General features: G+C 33.8%; 3 protein-coding genes across 4 annotated transcripts; all 3 read right to left on the bottom strand.

Annotated features, from left to right (window-relative positions):
• Positions 1-1,456: 1,456 nt before the first annotated feature.
• LOC139852904 (uncharacterized protein At4g17910) lies at positions 1,457-6,542 on the bottom strand. Its single transcript, XM_071842246.1, has 16 exons — positions 6,396-6,542; positions 6,174-6,237; positions 4,836-4,878; positions 4,315-4,448; positions 4,136-4,209; positions 3,875-3,950; positions 3,669-3,758; positions 3,489-3,562; positions 3,238-3,325; positions 2,968-3,094; positions 2,764-2,868; positions 2,265-2,376; positions 2,097-2,148; positions 1,980-2,024; positions 1,793-1,891; positions 1,457-1,690 (listed from the first exon to the last, which is right to left on the bottom strand). The coding sequence occupies exons 1-16, from the start codon at positions 6,443-6,445 to the stop codon at positions 1,538-1,540; spliced, it is 1,386 nt and encodes a 461-aa protein (XP_071698347.1). The 5' UTR covers positions 6,446-6,542; the 3' UTR covers positions 1,457-1,537.
• An 839-nt stretch (positions 6,543-7,381) lies between these two features.
• LOC139854926 (RING-H2 finger protein ATL29-like) lies at positions 7,382-8,281 on the bottom strand. The gene has a single exon (XM_071844198.1). It carries the CDS (start codon positions 8,279-8,281, stop codon positions 7,382-7,384), a length of 900 nt encoding a protein of 299 aa, XP_071700299.1.
• A 730-nt stretch (positions 8,282-9,011) lies between these two features.
• Positions 9,012-11,791, bottom strand: LOC139852804 (zinc finger CCCH domain-containing protein 12). Of its 2 annotated transcripts, XM_071842137.1 has the most exons (3): positions 11,700-11,791; positions 10,424-11,327; positions 9,012-9,493 (listed from the first exon to the last, which is right to left on the bottom strand). In XM_071842137.1, the coding sequence occupies exons 2-3, from the start codon at positions 11,298-11,300 to the stop codon at positions 9,228-9,230; spliced, it is 1,143 nt and encodes a 380-aa protein (XP_071698238.1). In that variant the 5' UTR covers positions 11,301-11,327; positions 11,700-11,791; the 3' UTR covers positions 9,012-9,227. The 2 variants fall into 2 exon arrangements, with proteins under 2 accessions (XP_071698238.1, XP_071698237.1); XM_071842136.1 differs by lacking the exon at positions 11,700-11,791 and having other exon boundaries at positions 10,424-11,649.
• Between the last annotated feature and the right edge of the window lie 5,447 nt (positions 11,792-17,238).

Genomic DNA, 17,238 nt, shown 5'->3' on the forward strand with positions numbered 1-17,238 from the left:
CATGCTTCGAGACATCGAGTTGGATGATACTACATGCTACTTTTGTGACAGTATGGATGAAGATGAATGCCATTTATTTCTTGACTGCGACATCAGTATTCAGATTTGGAATAAGGTTAGCCAATGGACGAACATTATGTTTCCTCATTGGAATTCTAATGAAGACATTTGGCTATGGGTTGATGGGGTTCCTATTACTGGAAGACAGCGCATCATTCTCAGAGTTATTGTCATTTCGGTGCTATGGAATATTTGGCGCCTTTGCAACAGCTATGTCTTCAACGACTTAAATTTCAAAAAGTCCCATGTTTACAATAGCATAGTTGTTTCGGCTTTTAATTGGTTGTATTCTTGTTTTCAGAAATGTAGTATTAATTGGTCGGTGTGGTTGCAAAACCCCTTAAACGCATTGTAATTTTTTACTAGCTTCTCGCTAGTTTTTAATATTAGCTTTTTCCCGTTCCAAAAATAAAAAGGAATGGGTAGGATTATTGGGGCAGAATTTGCGAAGGAAAATAAAAAAATTTCACGTACATCCACCTCAGTTGCGGATCAGAATTCTTTACCGACGGAGGCAAAAAAAATTGTTACAAAATTTGAATTAGAAAATAGCATAACACATCATTAAAATCATTTTATGAATACAGATCAACAAACGACATAATAGGTTAATATCAACAACTTTAGTTCCAATTATTTTTACTTTATTTTATAGCAAACGAAACTCCAATCACTGAGAGCATCCAACCCTGGTTGTACGTGTCAAGTGTCGCATGAAGGGTAAGAAGTAGCAGTCTTAAAGAGTTCTTTGGTGCCTATTTAAATCATGTATCTACAATGGTTGTTTTTGAAAGGACTGAAGGAAGGTCTGCAGGATATGAATATGTGACTTTTGCATCTAAAGAAGAAGCAGAATCTGCATTATCTGCCTTGAATGGTAAGGTAATATTTTTGGATTTTATTACATCTTTCTCTGTTTTGAAAAAAGATGCACATGTGAAATGGTTCAAGAAATCAAGGTTATAAAATAGTGAAATGTCTAAACCACCCTTAACGAAACTAGAAAATACTGTGTAGGTTATAACTATAACTATAACTATATTAGCTTTAAAAAAGCATACTAAAACAAAATGTTACCACAGTAATCCACTTTAAATGTGCATTAGGTGCTTGTATTGTACAAGTGCCTACTGCACAATTTGTAGTGGATCTATCAGTTTTTTTTTTTTTTTTGTGTGTGTGTGGATACATCACCATCTTTTAAAAAAATGACTCTCTGGTAAACATACATTTCAAAGAGCTTATCCTTTGACTCCTTTAAAATGCAGTTGTTAGGGAAGCCATTAACTTTAGCATTTAGTGAAAGAAATACAGATAAAAGTGAAACCGAAAGTGAGAACGCTTCTAATGAACAACCTACTGAACCGTGGTGACGGAAATAATTAAAATGTACAAATTAGATAAAGATCAAACCTTTGTATTAATGATAAATCAGAATTACACCTAGATAAAACCAACAGGAACTTCTTTTCTATTTTTACCAAAACTTCAATTTGATACCGTTATAATCTGCAAATGCAGCAGCAGCACATATGATAAAACCATACGCTATCAAGATTAATACTGCTGTTAGCGGCGGCACAGATAGGGTATCCATCGACAAGTTCACCAACCCAGTCAGCAAATTAGCCTGCGAAAGTTAAACATTGAAACGTTACCAAATTGTTTGTTCCTTTAATGACCAACTTCGAATTTCAAATACGTAAAGCCCAAAAAGGGTTTTGTTTCTCACCAGAATGAAATACGCGAGCAAGTTACGGTTGATTGCTTGTTCCAATAGTGATACTTTACGACCAGGGATATAATCCGAGAGCATCATTATTGCCAGCACCTGTCAATTTAATGGCTTCTTAGATAGGAAGCTTAAGCCAACCTAATTGCTACTAGCATTTATTTATATAAACAGATACGATAATTACCTCCAAATTCGTGGCCAATACTAACATAACGTATGTCAAATTGCACTGCGGAAAAGTTTCCTGTTAGTATTTTTGATTATTTCAAAACGTATATCATAAGAAATAGGATGTTCTAACCATTCTACGTGACGGCCTTTCAACATATCTGTCCAAAATTAATGTTAAACACCTGACATAATAATAAAGATAGATAAATATACATGTTATTAAGTTATATATAATATATTATTATTATTATTATTTATTATACATATATATATTATATATATAGAAAGATAAATATACCAGAAGAAAACAAAAAGAATCCAAACTCGCTGTCTTGCCCAATTATTAGTTTTCTTTCCAAAAAGAAGATTGTTCCCCAACCAAACGCCAATTAGATGCAGACCCCAATAACCTGAAGAAGACGATATTGGCCATCATTTATTAAAAACATAACCTATAGTTCTGACTTTGAAATTAAAATAGAGGCAAATTGCATATTACAGTAACGTACATCAAGGGCGTTTATACATTAGGTAGCTAACTTTATTTCCAACTTTATATAATGAACGGATTAGCAAATCAGACTACCGCATCAGCTTTAGCAAATCAGACTTTTTTAAGTGTGGTTACCTTAAATTTCATTTAAAAAAAAAAATTGTTACCTTTTATAACTGAAACAAAAGTTCAATCAATAATATAGAGAATTCAGCTAAAGTGCTTACTTAACCTTTTAATGCAATTTGCCCCAATTAGATATACATATTGAACTGATCAAAACAAGCTATATAAAATACCTCACCAAAAATGCTGTAGATTCCTTCTTTGTTTTGGCTAATAATGTCTGTACTCCGTTCAGGAGAAAGCAAATACACGTTCAAACCACTCATTAGGCAAGCTTGATACCCTGAAAATTGGAAAATTTATAAAATAAACGTATAGACATGACAATGAGCATATAATTTATAGACATTAAAAATGAAATAAAGTGATTAAAATCACACACCTATTAATATCAGGAAACCTACAAGCCCACAATACTTTGGCGACACGTTAATAATTGATGTTAAGACGGCTACACCCGCAAGTGTGAAAAAGAAATTCCAGTGAACACCATATTCTCCCACATGAACCTATAGTAATAAAAAAAAAAAAAAGGAAAAAAAAAAAAAAAGATAGCATTTATTTTGACTTATCGAAATAATTGCCTCAATTTCAGAAACAAATCCATTTTATTATTAAAAAAATCATCCTTTTTATTCATAAGAGCCTTCACCTGATAGTCAACACCAGCTGTAGAAACAAGTCTAGCAAACCCTAGAACCAGCAATGGGCTAGTAGAGGACAGTGCACTTTTCAAACCCCTAAAATATCACGAAATTGGTAAATACGCATATAAAAAGCAAAAGAATAAAGTCATGTTTATGCACGGCCTGCGGTAGTTTAAACATGTTATACGGTATCACATGTCTTGTGTATCAGAAACTAAAAAAGATGATTTTTTAATCAAAAACTAGCTTGACTCACATTGTTGAGATACCCCGTGCTTGACGTGAAACAAAAGAATTTGCAAAGACAAATGCACCAACTCCAATATCCATCTGATACTCCCCAAAGTAATACAGATAAAATTTAGCATAACAAGTACCATACTAAAGAACAATACAAAATTTTAATAAAATATTTAAGATTCGAAAAAATTATTACCAAACTAGTGCCATAAGTTTCAGTTTTAGCATATCTTCTAGGAAAGATTTTGAAGTCAACAGCTAAAATACAGATACATGTAATAAGCATCTGGCACAAAACATAATAGATACAATATTAGAAAATTCAACAAGTTTCAACAACAATTTTATAGCAATAAATGACCAAATATAATACATAAACATAATATAGTTGTGTTAGGTTACCATAGAAACTCTGTATGATGAGACGTATGCCCTAAAAGAATGACCCCCTGCATCCACATCTGATGAAGATCCATTTCTACATGGATGGCAAATACAATCAAGACTCTGTCATATAATTATAAAGATTATTTAAATTTAAATTTAATATTAAATTCAAAAATTCGGTTGATTACTGAATAGTAATATAATTATGAGTTGGACACACGATCAATTGCAATTATATAAGAAAACAAGTTTAACAAGATAGCAGTCATAAATTACTTCTTAGATGCAACAGAGAAAACCAGGACCAATAAAAAAAGGACTCCACTCATATATGTCCAATCTGCTAGAACCTGTTAACTCAAAATTACATACAGAAGTACTTTAAATTCGAGTTATTTTATAATGCTGATAAATGAATGCAAAATTGCATTTCTCACAAGATTTAAGATACTTACTGTACACAACAAAGTGAACGGAAGAACAATAGAGAGAAAATCTACTATCATTGCGATGATGTAGACCCTTGGATTTCTTGATGTAACAGTTGACGTATCCTTTTTCTTTGATAGTTTATCATCTATAACATGATCTGGATATGCAAATGAAATTAAACTAATTGATAGCATCGAATCTGTCGGGGGATTCTGCACAATGTAGAACTTTAATACAAACAAAGAAGTAGAAAAAGGGCAAAATAAACTTTTACATGGTAATTAAAAAAATGTGTGTATAATTGATATTTCTAACAGCTAGCTTCGATGTATTTTTATTGAATATGCCCGTGTAACACACAAGATTATAATCTAGTACATGTGCTAAGTATACGCAGCATAAAATTAACAATGTAGGGAACAACCACATGGTATATGTTTCATACACCATCCCACCATAATTATTATGGTAAGTTTTGTTTCATTGCTTTTTATTAATTGTCAAATACTGCGACATAATATTCATAATTCTAGTAGTAATATACCTGTATTGCAGATACCAATGGTATGTCTCAATAGAATAAGCATCTGATTCAGTCAAAGACATATACAGAAATCAATAATTATAGTCAAGAGAAAACCAAAAATAATATAAACAAAAAGAGAGTTTTAATGTGATATGCTAGAAATCTATAATCAATACAAGAAGTAAACTAGATATGCACCCTAAATGCCTGACTATTTTCTATTATTGAAAGTATTATTGTAAACTTACAGTTTAAAATAATAAAAAAATTAAAAAATTTGAAGGCAAGGACCCAAAGTGTAGTTAGTGGAGATTGAACTTGAGTCTCCTTTGGAGATTCCCAAGCATCCAAACTTGCAGCTTATTACCTATACGATTAATTATAGGTTGGGTGTGACACAGAGTTATTTATTCTTCTTCATAAATGTCGGTGTATCTTTGTAGTGAAAATACGATAAAACATATTATGCAAATGTAAAATATTCACCATCTCTAGTGAGCATCATTGCCATGGACGTCCACTTAGGATTTATGAGATTTGGTTTTCCAGAAAAAAGGGGGTAAAGCCAACCCTCAGGCGGCCTCACACTGACCAGTCCCACGGCCAACATGTGAGAGGAAAATTGTGTAACCCATGCTTAGAGGGACATGGGGTTGGGATTGAACCCATGACCTCCGCTTTATGCTGAATGTTCCTCAACCACTAGGCTACCATCGCGGAGACATTTGGTTTTCCAGAATCTACATATAGGATTTGAATGTTTGTGGACTGAATATCATTTGCGTTTATGGATTGTCATTGAAGCTTGAATCTCAAAAATGTGTAGTGGTTCTGGATTGCGTGTAAATTTCATTTTTCTTCTGTTTAGCAGTTAATGTGTTAACCGAAAAAAGTAACATGTTAAGGTGCAGATGAGTGCAAGGGCGTTGGCAGAGAAGTTTACAATGTGTTTAAATACAACAAGAATCTTAACTAGTCTTGCGCAAGGGAGGAAAGTCAGTTTAGACACCGGGTCTCTAGAGTAGGCCGTGCAACCAGGCACGGGCTTCAGACCAGGCCATGTGATCAGGCATCATGCATTGGTTCACGTGTTGGTCAAACACTTGACATGTACCATTGTTTTTGCTCGAGGAGCAAGTTTAGACATTTGATCATCCGTTCTTATTTCAGTGGACTAAAGTAAAAAAATTAATTGTTCTACTATCCTGCAGGAACAGTTGTACTATTGGTTGAGACATTTTATCAAGCACCTGTTGTGCAATAATCAGTGCTTTATTTTTAATTAAAACTTGACAGTGTGCAGCAACTAAAACAGATTATCAAATTAAATTATCAAACAAAATATAAAAAACTTACTGGAAATAATGCAGAAAGTACAAAAAGTTCAAGAACGGATGATCCAGTTAAGTTGGTAACAAATCTGATAAGCATTACAAAACCAACATTAATATGTCAATTAACACCACCAACAACAACAAAAAAGCTTCTGGATTTTGATTATTTGTTCAAAACCCTAAAAACATATGTATTAGTTAAGGACATAAAGATATAGACAATAGAAAAGAGAAGATTATTTACTGTTCTTTTAAATGCTTGTTTGGATTGAATGATTTCGTTGAAGTATCCATTTTTTGAGTAGACAAATATTGGAATTATAGTGATAAGATCGCCACTAGCATCTAAATCATCAAAAAACTTAATTTGAGATCACAACCTGCAGTTCCGGTTAAGTGTTGAAAATCACTAACCGGAGCTACTGATTTCCCCAATCTATATTTTATTTTAGATTAAAGTTACACATTTGATCCTTGAACTATCACTCAGTTTACACTAAGAAAGAAGTTAGCAAGAACATACATATATTCTTAGAAATTTTTTTTTTTTTTTTTAGAAAGTCAAGTCGCACATTTTAATACGAATTTTTAAAGAATATGTAGTTCCATTTATAATTTATATAATCGTATTCTTTTAACAGCAGTTTGGGATCATCAAGGGGACTAAACCACCCACGTATTCATCTCTTTGCATAACTCGCTCAAACTGTTGCTTAGGAGGAAACCCGGCCCAATCCGAGGGCATGGGTGGTAACCAACCACCCCCCCCCCCCCCCCCAAAACATCCCCGCAACGTGATGTGCGAAAGACACCATTGGGTGGAATTTAAGGGTTAAGGGACAACCCTGTGTGCAATGAACTTCTGATCTCTCGCTACAAGAAGCCGGTCACGGCCACATATTAATGTTACACTAGCATATTTGCTGAAAACTAGTAGAATATAAAAGCATAAGCATATTTATCCAAGTACATGTACACTTCAATTTAACTCGTTAACGTTAACATCAAGTTTAAAGGTTATCTCATATAGAAAACAACAAGAAACAAAACAAAGTATCTCATACTACATGTTCCTAACTAATCCTACTAACTTTCTAATTGTTCGTATAAACAAAATTTCCTTGAAGGGATGTGATATCATCTAGGTTGCTTGAAAGTTGTTGATCATGATATCCTTCAATCGATTTGAACGTGGGAATCAATGTGATTTTTCAAGGCTTTCATATGTACTCATGGTTTATGTACATTACTAGAACTTGATACCTCACCAAATCGAGTATTCCCTGCGGATGTTTTAGTATTGAGTTCTCCAAACTCGGTACAACTTCTTGTCATGTTATGTCCATGAACGAGTTTCGCTTGTATGTGTTCAGGCAATCTTAGTGTAAACCGATCTTCATTTTCACTCGCCTTGCCATTTTTAGCAATTGAATGTCCTGTTGAGTGATTTCTTGAGAATCTTTCGGTTTTTTTACCATCTTCTTTATCTTGTTGATTGATGACGTCAATTGTTACATGCTTCCCTTTGTTGCTTTCTTCTTTGGTGTTATTATTGTTGTTTCTCTCATTTTCGTCTCTGATATTGATAGTAAATGTGTCTTCAAGCATCTCGTTTTCATGAATCTCATGCATGGGTGTACTATTTTGCGACAAAGGGGATTTTTCGGGTGAGTTAATTGGTGTTTCGAGGCCCCGTCGACAAAAGGGGCATGATTTATGTGACTCAAGCCAAAGATCGATACACTCTTGATGGAACACATGGTAACATTTTGTTAAAAGTCGGAGGACGTTATCATCCTCAAACTCACACAAACATATAGCACATTCTAACCCATACTTCTCACGTCTATATTCTTTAACATTAGAGTAAATAAACGTAGGGAAAGTGTTTATAATTGCAGGGTCGAGTCCAGGAGGTGCACCACCCCCTGGACCGCCTATATGTACCCCAGAAGGGTTATGACGCGAATTCCATGTGTAAAACACGTTTTGCATGAAACACCTGCAAAAATATATTGTAAAGAAGCCAATAAAGAATATGACGAGGATAATGGTGGTTAAAATGATGGTAACGGGAGGGGATGCTGGAGTTTCTGCTGGCGGTCCAATAGATGCAGGTTCTGTCGTCATTGGCTGAGTCACGAGGTGGTTGTAGGTTGGCCGGAGATCTAAAATTCCGGCCTGGTGGAGGAAAAGATGAATAACAATAACAATGTGAATTAAGTGAAATGTGAAAAGAGTCTATGAAATTTTTGGTTTGCATGTTGCATAGTTTGTGGGACAACAGGATAAAGAAAAGGAGATGGAGAGTGAGAAACTCAAATATATTTGGTAAGAGGGTGATGTGTAGGGTTAGTTTCTCTTCTAATTTTAAGGTGCATATCATCCCATTTGAACGAGTCATATGAGGAACTTATATGAATTTAGTGTCCTAATGAACTTTTTGCATTTTAGGCCATTTGGTTTTTTTAAGCATCCTACATAGTAATGCTGCTTTAAGTTACTAAACTATGGCTAATGACATCTTTTTAGTAGATAAAAAAACAAGTAAAACGGATAAAATTTCAATGTTCAAGCAACCTGATTAAAAGTTAATACTTTTATCTCTAATGTACGCGATTTAAACGGTTATCCCGGGGGAAAAAAAAGTATTTTAGTAGATTAATATGTGTATACATTGTTTATTTGACATTATCCTAATACGAATTAGCAAAGAGTTTCATTTTGACATATCTAAGAAAACATTGGTAACAACTCTATGTTTGGAGTTAGTTTCCCTTTGAGAATTAAGAATAAGCTATAAAAATACTAGTACAAAAAGAAACAGAGTCACTAAGTAAACAGGCCCTTAATAGGCAGAAATTCTGTGATGAAGGTGAAGCTAGTACATGTAACCTGTATCATAATCTAAGATGCAAACAACAACATAATTACCAAAAAAAAAAAAAAAAAAAGCATTTAGAACCATGCAGTCTAGGGAAAGAGAGGTACAAACACAGTTCTCGTCGATAACAGTTTTAAAGCGGAACTTAGAAAAATAACAAACACAATAATATAATCTAATCATGCCCAGAACTTATTCGATGTCATCAATCCAGTCCCCATAAATACGACTAATTTTATCGGGGCCCTTCCATTTCTGAAACCTCCGGCCAGTTCTTGGAATAACGCCTGGCAGCCGAGAAGGAACCCCGACATGGTAACCGTCTGAATGAGCGGCTGATTGGCCACCAGCTACAATTGTCTCAACAGGTGTCTTTGAAGCTTGCTTGTTTGGGTCCATGGAAGTAGGAGAATCTTTGGAATCTATATCAACAAGCCCACCACCATATCGATGCAGTTCTGCCAAAAGAAGCATTATAATCCATATATTTGAAGACAATTAAAAGTGGAATAAATGCATTCATCATATATTATTATATCATTCATAATCAACTGTGTTGTATAAACGACGTCCGTTATGACGCCCGTTGCGGCGTTTTGATGACTAGCCCGTCTCGACCTCGTGCCGTCTTCTAATAAGTCGGTCAACGGTCAAAAGTTGGGTCAAATGCTGGAAAGGTCGGGTCAACGCTGGTCAAAACTCAAAAAATTCGGTTAAAATCGGTCAACAATCGGTCAAATCGATCAAAATTGACGTAGTTTAGTGTTACTTTTATGTAACATATTAATAATAACAGCGATTATAGGTACAAACTTGTCAATGAAGGTATTTTGGCTTTGAAATATGTGTATATATATTTATCTATATAAAAGTCAACGTCCGTCTCGACCCCCGTCTCAACGTTCTAAGGTCCCAACCGTCTCAACTCGTGTCTTTTTCAACCTTGATAATCAGTGTAAAGCTACCTTAATTGGAGGAGTATTTAGCATAAAGCAATATATACAACCATAATCAGTCAAAATAGGTATGAAGTTGTACCATATAGGTGGCAAAATGGGTGGATTGTACCATATAGGTGGCAAAATGGGTGAGTTGTACCATACAGGTGGCAAAATGGGTGGGTTGTGTAACTCTTTCCATATGTTATTTCACAAGTCTTATGTTATGTACAAATCACATTTTAATTATGCTTCCACGGATACTTTTTAATGCATTTGTTCCATTGTCATCATTTGTGGTACAAATAATTCAACAAGATCACCTTAAAATCATCAGTTTAATTTGACCCATTTACCACATATAAAGGTAGATAAGCAGATTTAAATACAAAATTTAGTCTAAGAATGACATCAATAAATTAAAAAATTGTTTATAAAAAGGAACTATACCTGCAGCACCATGAGCAAAATGGCACTTGCTTCCAAATGGGCAATAACCAGTTTGTTCCCACTTGTTACATATCCTCGTCTTCCAATTCGAAGGCTTCAACATCGAATTAGCTCCTGTCGCATCCACTACACCGCCACCTCCACCACCACCTCCGCCACTGCCGCCACCACCTCCGCCACCGCCACCACTAACTCCAGTGCCGCCTCCACCACCACCACCACCAGTAGCTCCACCATACCCACCACCAGGACCTAAACTTATCACAACACTTTCACGAGCTTTTGATTGTTCATCATGAAGAAACGTACAACTATCACCATACGGACATCCCTCTTCAGTATAAAACTTTTTACAGTGTCGACCTTTATAGGACCTCTGATTATCAACCGTAAAATTAGATGACCCAAGTGACGGAATTTGAAACTCTTCTCGTGGTTCACTCGTAACCGCCTTATCTTCCTCATGAGCCGCCACAATTTCTTGCCAATTAGGCGGTGGTCTTCTCAATTCTTCAATACTATGAGCAAAATTACAGTTTGTCACATACGGACATGTACCCGCCCTAAATTTGCAGCACAACTTTGTCTTAAAAAACATTTTCCCAATCGCCTTTGACCGATTACTCGCCTGTGCATCACCTACCTGACCGTTCCGTTTCTTATTTGGCGGTTCACTTCCTGATCTAGTTTGTGATTGCCGACCATCGTAGTTCGAATTAGAAGTATCAGCAGATGTTTCCCTATCCCAAACTCTGTATTCATCCTCGGTGGCCCAAACAGGTTGATCACCCCAGTAATCACCGCCGCCACCACCACTGTTTCTGGGACCTCCAGTAACTATTTGAACAACATTTCCACTTTCTCTACCATAATCCATTTCAAGATTTCTTGCCAAAAATAAACCCTAAATTTGTTTCCTTTAATTAATGTAAAAGCTAAAGGGACGGGATAGAACCCTAATTCAACGAAAAAGAGGATAATAAACTATATAACCAGAAATTGATATCTGGAATATCAATAATTACGCAAACGAGCGAAAAGTTTTGAACTTTACACACAACAAACAGGGTAACGCAGGAAACGAACAATAAAAATATACCAAATTAACTGCAAAATATACAGAAGTGCAAACAAACCCTAAGGGGGAATTAGCCAAATTACAAAAAGATACAATCTTTATGGCTGAATAGATCTAAATACTAGAATTTTAAACATAACATAGTTAAAAATTAAAGAGCTTTAAGAGAAAGTGGGGTATGGGAAACAGAAAAAGTACCAGATGAAGGCATTTGTTGATATATCAAAGTGATTAAATTAACCGAACTTTGTTAATTTACAGTTTTCGGCAAGTGTTGTGCAATTTTTTTTCGGAAAGATTGAGCAACAAGAGCTTCTTCAATAAAGACAAGGGGAACCAGTTGGCGTTTGATTTAGATGATTACACATTTTTTAACCCTCAAGATTCAAGTGTTTACTTTGTTGCCTGCAACTTTGGTTAGGGTGTCATATTCAATTCAAATTCAGATTTATTTATTTATCTTCGTTTATGGATGTGTTTGGCTCGTAGCTTATTGGAACTTATGGAAGCTTATGTGAGCTTGAGCTTATGATTTTAATAAGCTCTAAGTCATAAGCTTTGTTTGGTAGACAAAAAAAATAGAGCTTATGAAAATCATAAGCTCTGAAAAAATAAGCTACTTGTAGTAGCTTATGAAAAAAAGTAGAGCTTATGAACTGAAAAATAAGCTTCAGCTAGTTTACCAAACATTTATAAAAAATAATAAGCTCCAGCTACCAGCTTCAAAAATAAGCTCCAGCTTCAGCTCCTGCTCATAAGCTCCAGCTCCAGTTATAAGCTCCAGCTCCAGCTACTTTCGTCCAAACACACCTTATATCTAAAGATCAAGATCTATTTAACACAATTCTCTCTAGTATTTTCTCTTAGATATCCTTGGTTCCTTTTCTTATCTATGTACTTCAAAACCCTAATAAACTGCCGTCATCACCATTAATTTCTTTTCTCCTTGCCGTTTTGACGCCCTAACGTTTTCTCCTCCTTCTCCAACCACCGACATCTCGCCGGTGGTCGGTTTTCTTTTCTCTTTTTTTTCGTTTCCGGTTTTCCAGTGGGTTTTCCGCCCGGTCAACGGCCACATCACTGCTATTCTTGTGTCGGTGGTTGTTGTAATGTCGGGATCCTCGTTGGTGGTTTTTTTGTTGTTGGTGACCTCTTTCTGCCTTATTTCGCGCTAGTGGCTCTAATCTTGACTCCGACTCGGTTTTGGTTTTTACAGTTACCGTATGTTTGGCCAACTTTTCTCGATCTCTGGTTCTCTCGTGAAGCTTAAAGTTTGTCAGATCTGGGTGTAGGTGGTGTGTTGCTGTGGATTTTACCTCCCAGAAATTTGGAATGTGATGTCAGAGATCTTATTTTTCGTCATCTTTTTGCGCGGGTTCCAGGAAGCGAGTGCCACATTTGTCACTCTGGTTCGTGCTGCAAATGGGTTGTGGGGATTTTGTTTTGAATTTTTGTTTTATGGCGAGTGGTGGATGGTGGTCGTCAGATTATCTTTTTCGACTGGGTTTTTTTTGCCAGAGGTCTGCAGGATTTGGTGGATGTCGGTTTGTTGACCAGTAGTTTTTTCGGTAGCCTGGCGGTGGTTGCTGGTGGTTTCTTAGTGGGCGATGGGTGTTTCACTCGATCGTCTCCCTTTTTATTTGTTGTTTGTCTGACTTATGTAGAAGTGGTTTAGTATAGCCGGTTTCAATTATATACATTTGTTACAGTGTTTAGTCACTTTTTATTTCGTGGATCAGTGTTACTTTCACCTTGTCAGTGAGTACCCTCGTTTAGGTTTTAGTTCTTTGTTGACTAGGGCTCGTTTTTGGATTACTTTTGTAACGATTATACTTGTTGATCTTCGATCTGTTATTGTTATTAAGTTTTTACGCCAAAAAAATCAACATCCATTTAAGCGAGCTAATTAATATTCTTTCATTTTCGTATTAGTATTTTTTTACTTAAAATTTTGCACGATCATTGACTTTTAAGAGCTTTGTATAATGTATTGATGTCCTTACATATTATTTACTTCATCCATCTCAATTTAATATTGTAGTGACCCGAACTTTTTCATGATTATATATTATATGAGATTCATATTTACATGATTAAATGTTTCCAACATGTTAAGCAATCAAACTTGTTAAGACTTGATTAATTGAAACGGATCTTATGTAAACGTTTGACCACCCAGTTTGTCCGATGATTCACGAACGTTATAATTCATAATTGACATGATAAATTATATATGGGCATATATATGTGTTTAACATGATATTATGATATTTAAGTATCTCATTAAGTATATTACCAATAACCATATACATATAAATGAGACTACTAACTTAAGGATTTCAAAACGATATATATATATATATATATATATATATATATATATATATATATATATATATATATATATATATATATATATATATATATATATATATATATATATATATATATATATATATAACAATGGATTAATTACATTTAACGAGATCGTTAACTTAAAGGTTTCAAAACAACACATACATGTAACGACTAACGATGATTTAACGACTCAATTAAAATGTATATATATGTAATATATTAAGATGTATTAATACACTTTTGAAAGACTTCAAGACATATATCAAAATACTTATTCTTAACAAATATGGTTACAGTTGCATTCCCATTCAATTTCATTAAGAAATTCTACTCGTATTCATTCGGTATTTGTACCCGTATGATATCCAGCTTTTAGATGTATATACTATTGGTATATACACTTCAATGATCAGCTCTTAGCAGCCCTTACTGAGTCAACAAACATGTGGGAACCATCATTTAACATCTAGCATCAAATAATTAGCATAATTACAAACTAATGGAGCCTATATGACTAAGCCATATTCACGTGAATGAGCATCACCACAAACACATTCACTTTTCAATTTACATGCATCAAACACATCTCTATCAAGTTCTCTCTTGATGTTCTAAGTGTTCTTCATCATCTTCATCAAAATCTACATCAATCTAGCTCATAAATTCAACCTTTAATCATCATACAAAACAACTACTCTAGAACATTTCAAGAACACTTTCAAGTTTACTAGATTACTTCCAAGCTTTCAAATCCATTCAAAGTAATCATCTAAGATTAAGAAACCTTTGTTGTTTATAGTAGGATATCTTTCTAATTTAAGGTAATATTCATATTCAAACTTTGATTCGATTTCTATAACTATAACTATCTTAATTCAAGTAGTAATCTTACTTGAACTTGTTTTCGTGTCATTATTCTACTTCAAGAACTTCCAAGCCATCAAAGATCCTTTGAAGCTCAAGTTTATTTCTCATCATTTCCAGTAGGTTTACCTACTATACTTGAGGTAGTAACGATGTTCATAACATCGTTCGATTCATATATATATATATATATATATATATATATATATATATATATATATATATATATATATATATATATATATATATATATATATATATATATATATATATATATATATATATATATATATATAACTATCTTATTCAAAAATATAACTCGTAATCACTAGAACATAGTTTAGTTAATTCTAAACTTGTTCGCAAACAAAGTTAATCCTTCTAACTTGACTTTTAAAAGCAACCTAACACATGTTTTATTTCTATATGATATGCTAACTTAATGATTTAAAACTTGGAAACACGAAGAACACCGTAAAACTGGACATACGCCGTCGTAGTGAAACCGGGGACTGTTTTGGGTTGGATAATTAAGAACTATCATAATATTTGATTTAAAAGTTGTTCTTCTGAGAAAATGATATTTCATATGAACATGTTACCATATCCAAAAATCATGGTTAAACTCAAAGTAAAAGTTTGTTTTTTAAAATGGTCATCAAGATGTCGTTCTTTCAACGGAAATGACTACCTCTTTCAATTATGGGCTTTTAACCTATAACTCCAACTATAAACCACTAATTTTTTAGTTTAGTTCTAAAAATTTGAGTTCGTTACGAAACCATAGCAATTTGATTCACTCAAAACGGATTTGTAATGAAGAAGTTATGGGCAAAACAATATTGGTTAAAAATGGCTAAAATGAATACGAGATTATTTTGATAAAATCTATACTAACCATATCTTAGCTAACTTTTCTTGTATTATACATGTATCCTAACATGTCATGGTTACACAATACGTCGGATAAATCAAAAGACACCACATACACAATACGTCGAGATAACTTCAATGACAATAGCGGTATTGTGGGTCATGATTGAGTCTTATACAACACGTGTATACTATGTACTACTAATTGTGGACTACTAATTGTGGACTACTAACGTTGGACTGCTAATTTAAATAACTTAATTTGTCAACATGTAAATAAAATTGTGATGTGAATGTATTTCTATCATACTTTGATATATATGTATATATTTTGTTATAGGTTCGTGAATCAACCCGTGGCCAAGTCTTATTTCCGACGAATTGAAAATTTGTGAAAGTGAGTTATAGTCCCATTTTTACTATCTAATATTTTTGGGATGAGAATACATGCAGTTTTGTAAATGTTTTACAAAATAGACACAAGTACTTGAAATTACATTCTATGTTGGATTACGAATACCGAATATCACCCCTTTTAGCTTGGTAGCCTAAGAATTAGAGAACTGACCCCTAATTGACGTGAATCCTAAAGATAGATCTATCGGGCCCAACAAGCCCCATCCGGGTTACGGATGCTTTAGTACTTCGAATTATTATTACAGACGAAAGGATTCTGTTTTGGGGATATTCTATATGCATCTTGTTAATGTCGGTTACAAAGTGTTCATCATATGAATGATTTTTATACACAGGTTATGTGTATCATGTTTTGTACACAAGATATGTGTGTGGTTAAATAATTGAAATCTTGTGGTCTATTATTATGATTTATGATATAGGTTAAACCTATAACTCACCAACATTTTTGTTGACGTTTAAAGCATGTTTATTCTCAGGTGATTATTAAGAGCTTCTGCTGTCGCATGCTAAATAAAGACAAGAATTGGAGTCAGCATGCTTGTATGATAATGTTTAAAAACTGCATTCGGAAAACCCTTTGTTGTAACATATTATTGATAACCATTATGTAATGGTCGTATGTAAACGTTGTACTTTAGATTATCATTATTTGGTAATCTACGCTATGTCTTTTAAACCTTTGTCGATAAAATAAAGGTTATGGTTTGTTTTAAAAATGAATGCAGTCTTTGAAAAATGTCTCATATAGAGGTCAAAACCTCGCATTGAAACCAATTAATATGAAACATTTATAATCGATATGAACGGGGCATTTCAAATATTCCCCCAAAAACACATAGTTTGATAAAAATATCATTATCACATTGTATTTCTAACACATTTTATAATTTTACTCATTACTTTTCACCTATCAATTTGTTTTACATACATAAATTAAGAGTAGAATAGAACATCACCTCATTACTTTTATCTTTATAAAATTAGATTTTTAATTTAAGAAAGCTCAAGAAAATATTAATCTATCAATTATGAATATGTAATACATCATAGTTGAGAGTTATGTCACGTTAATACGTATCCATTTTTTAATATATGAGATTTAATTTGGTTTAATGGAAATTGACAAATATAGATCGATTTCTTATCCGTTCGATTGGTTTGGTCTTGATAAATATAGGTTGATAATTGGTGTCAAAAATATTCTTGAAAATCGTATTATCTA

This window comes from Rutidosis leptorrhynchoides, chromosome 6 (genome assembly GCF_046630445.1).
Source record: "Rutidosis leptorrhynchoides isolate AG116_Rl617_1_P2 chromosome 6, CSIRO_AGI_Rlap_v1, whole genome shotgun sequence".
Classification (NCBI taxonomy): domain Eukaryota; kingdom Viridiplantae; phylum Streptophyta; class Magnoliopsida; order Asterales; family Asteraceae; genus Rutidosis; species Rutidosis leptorrhynchoides.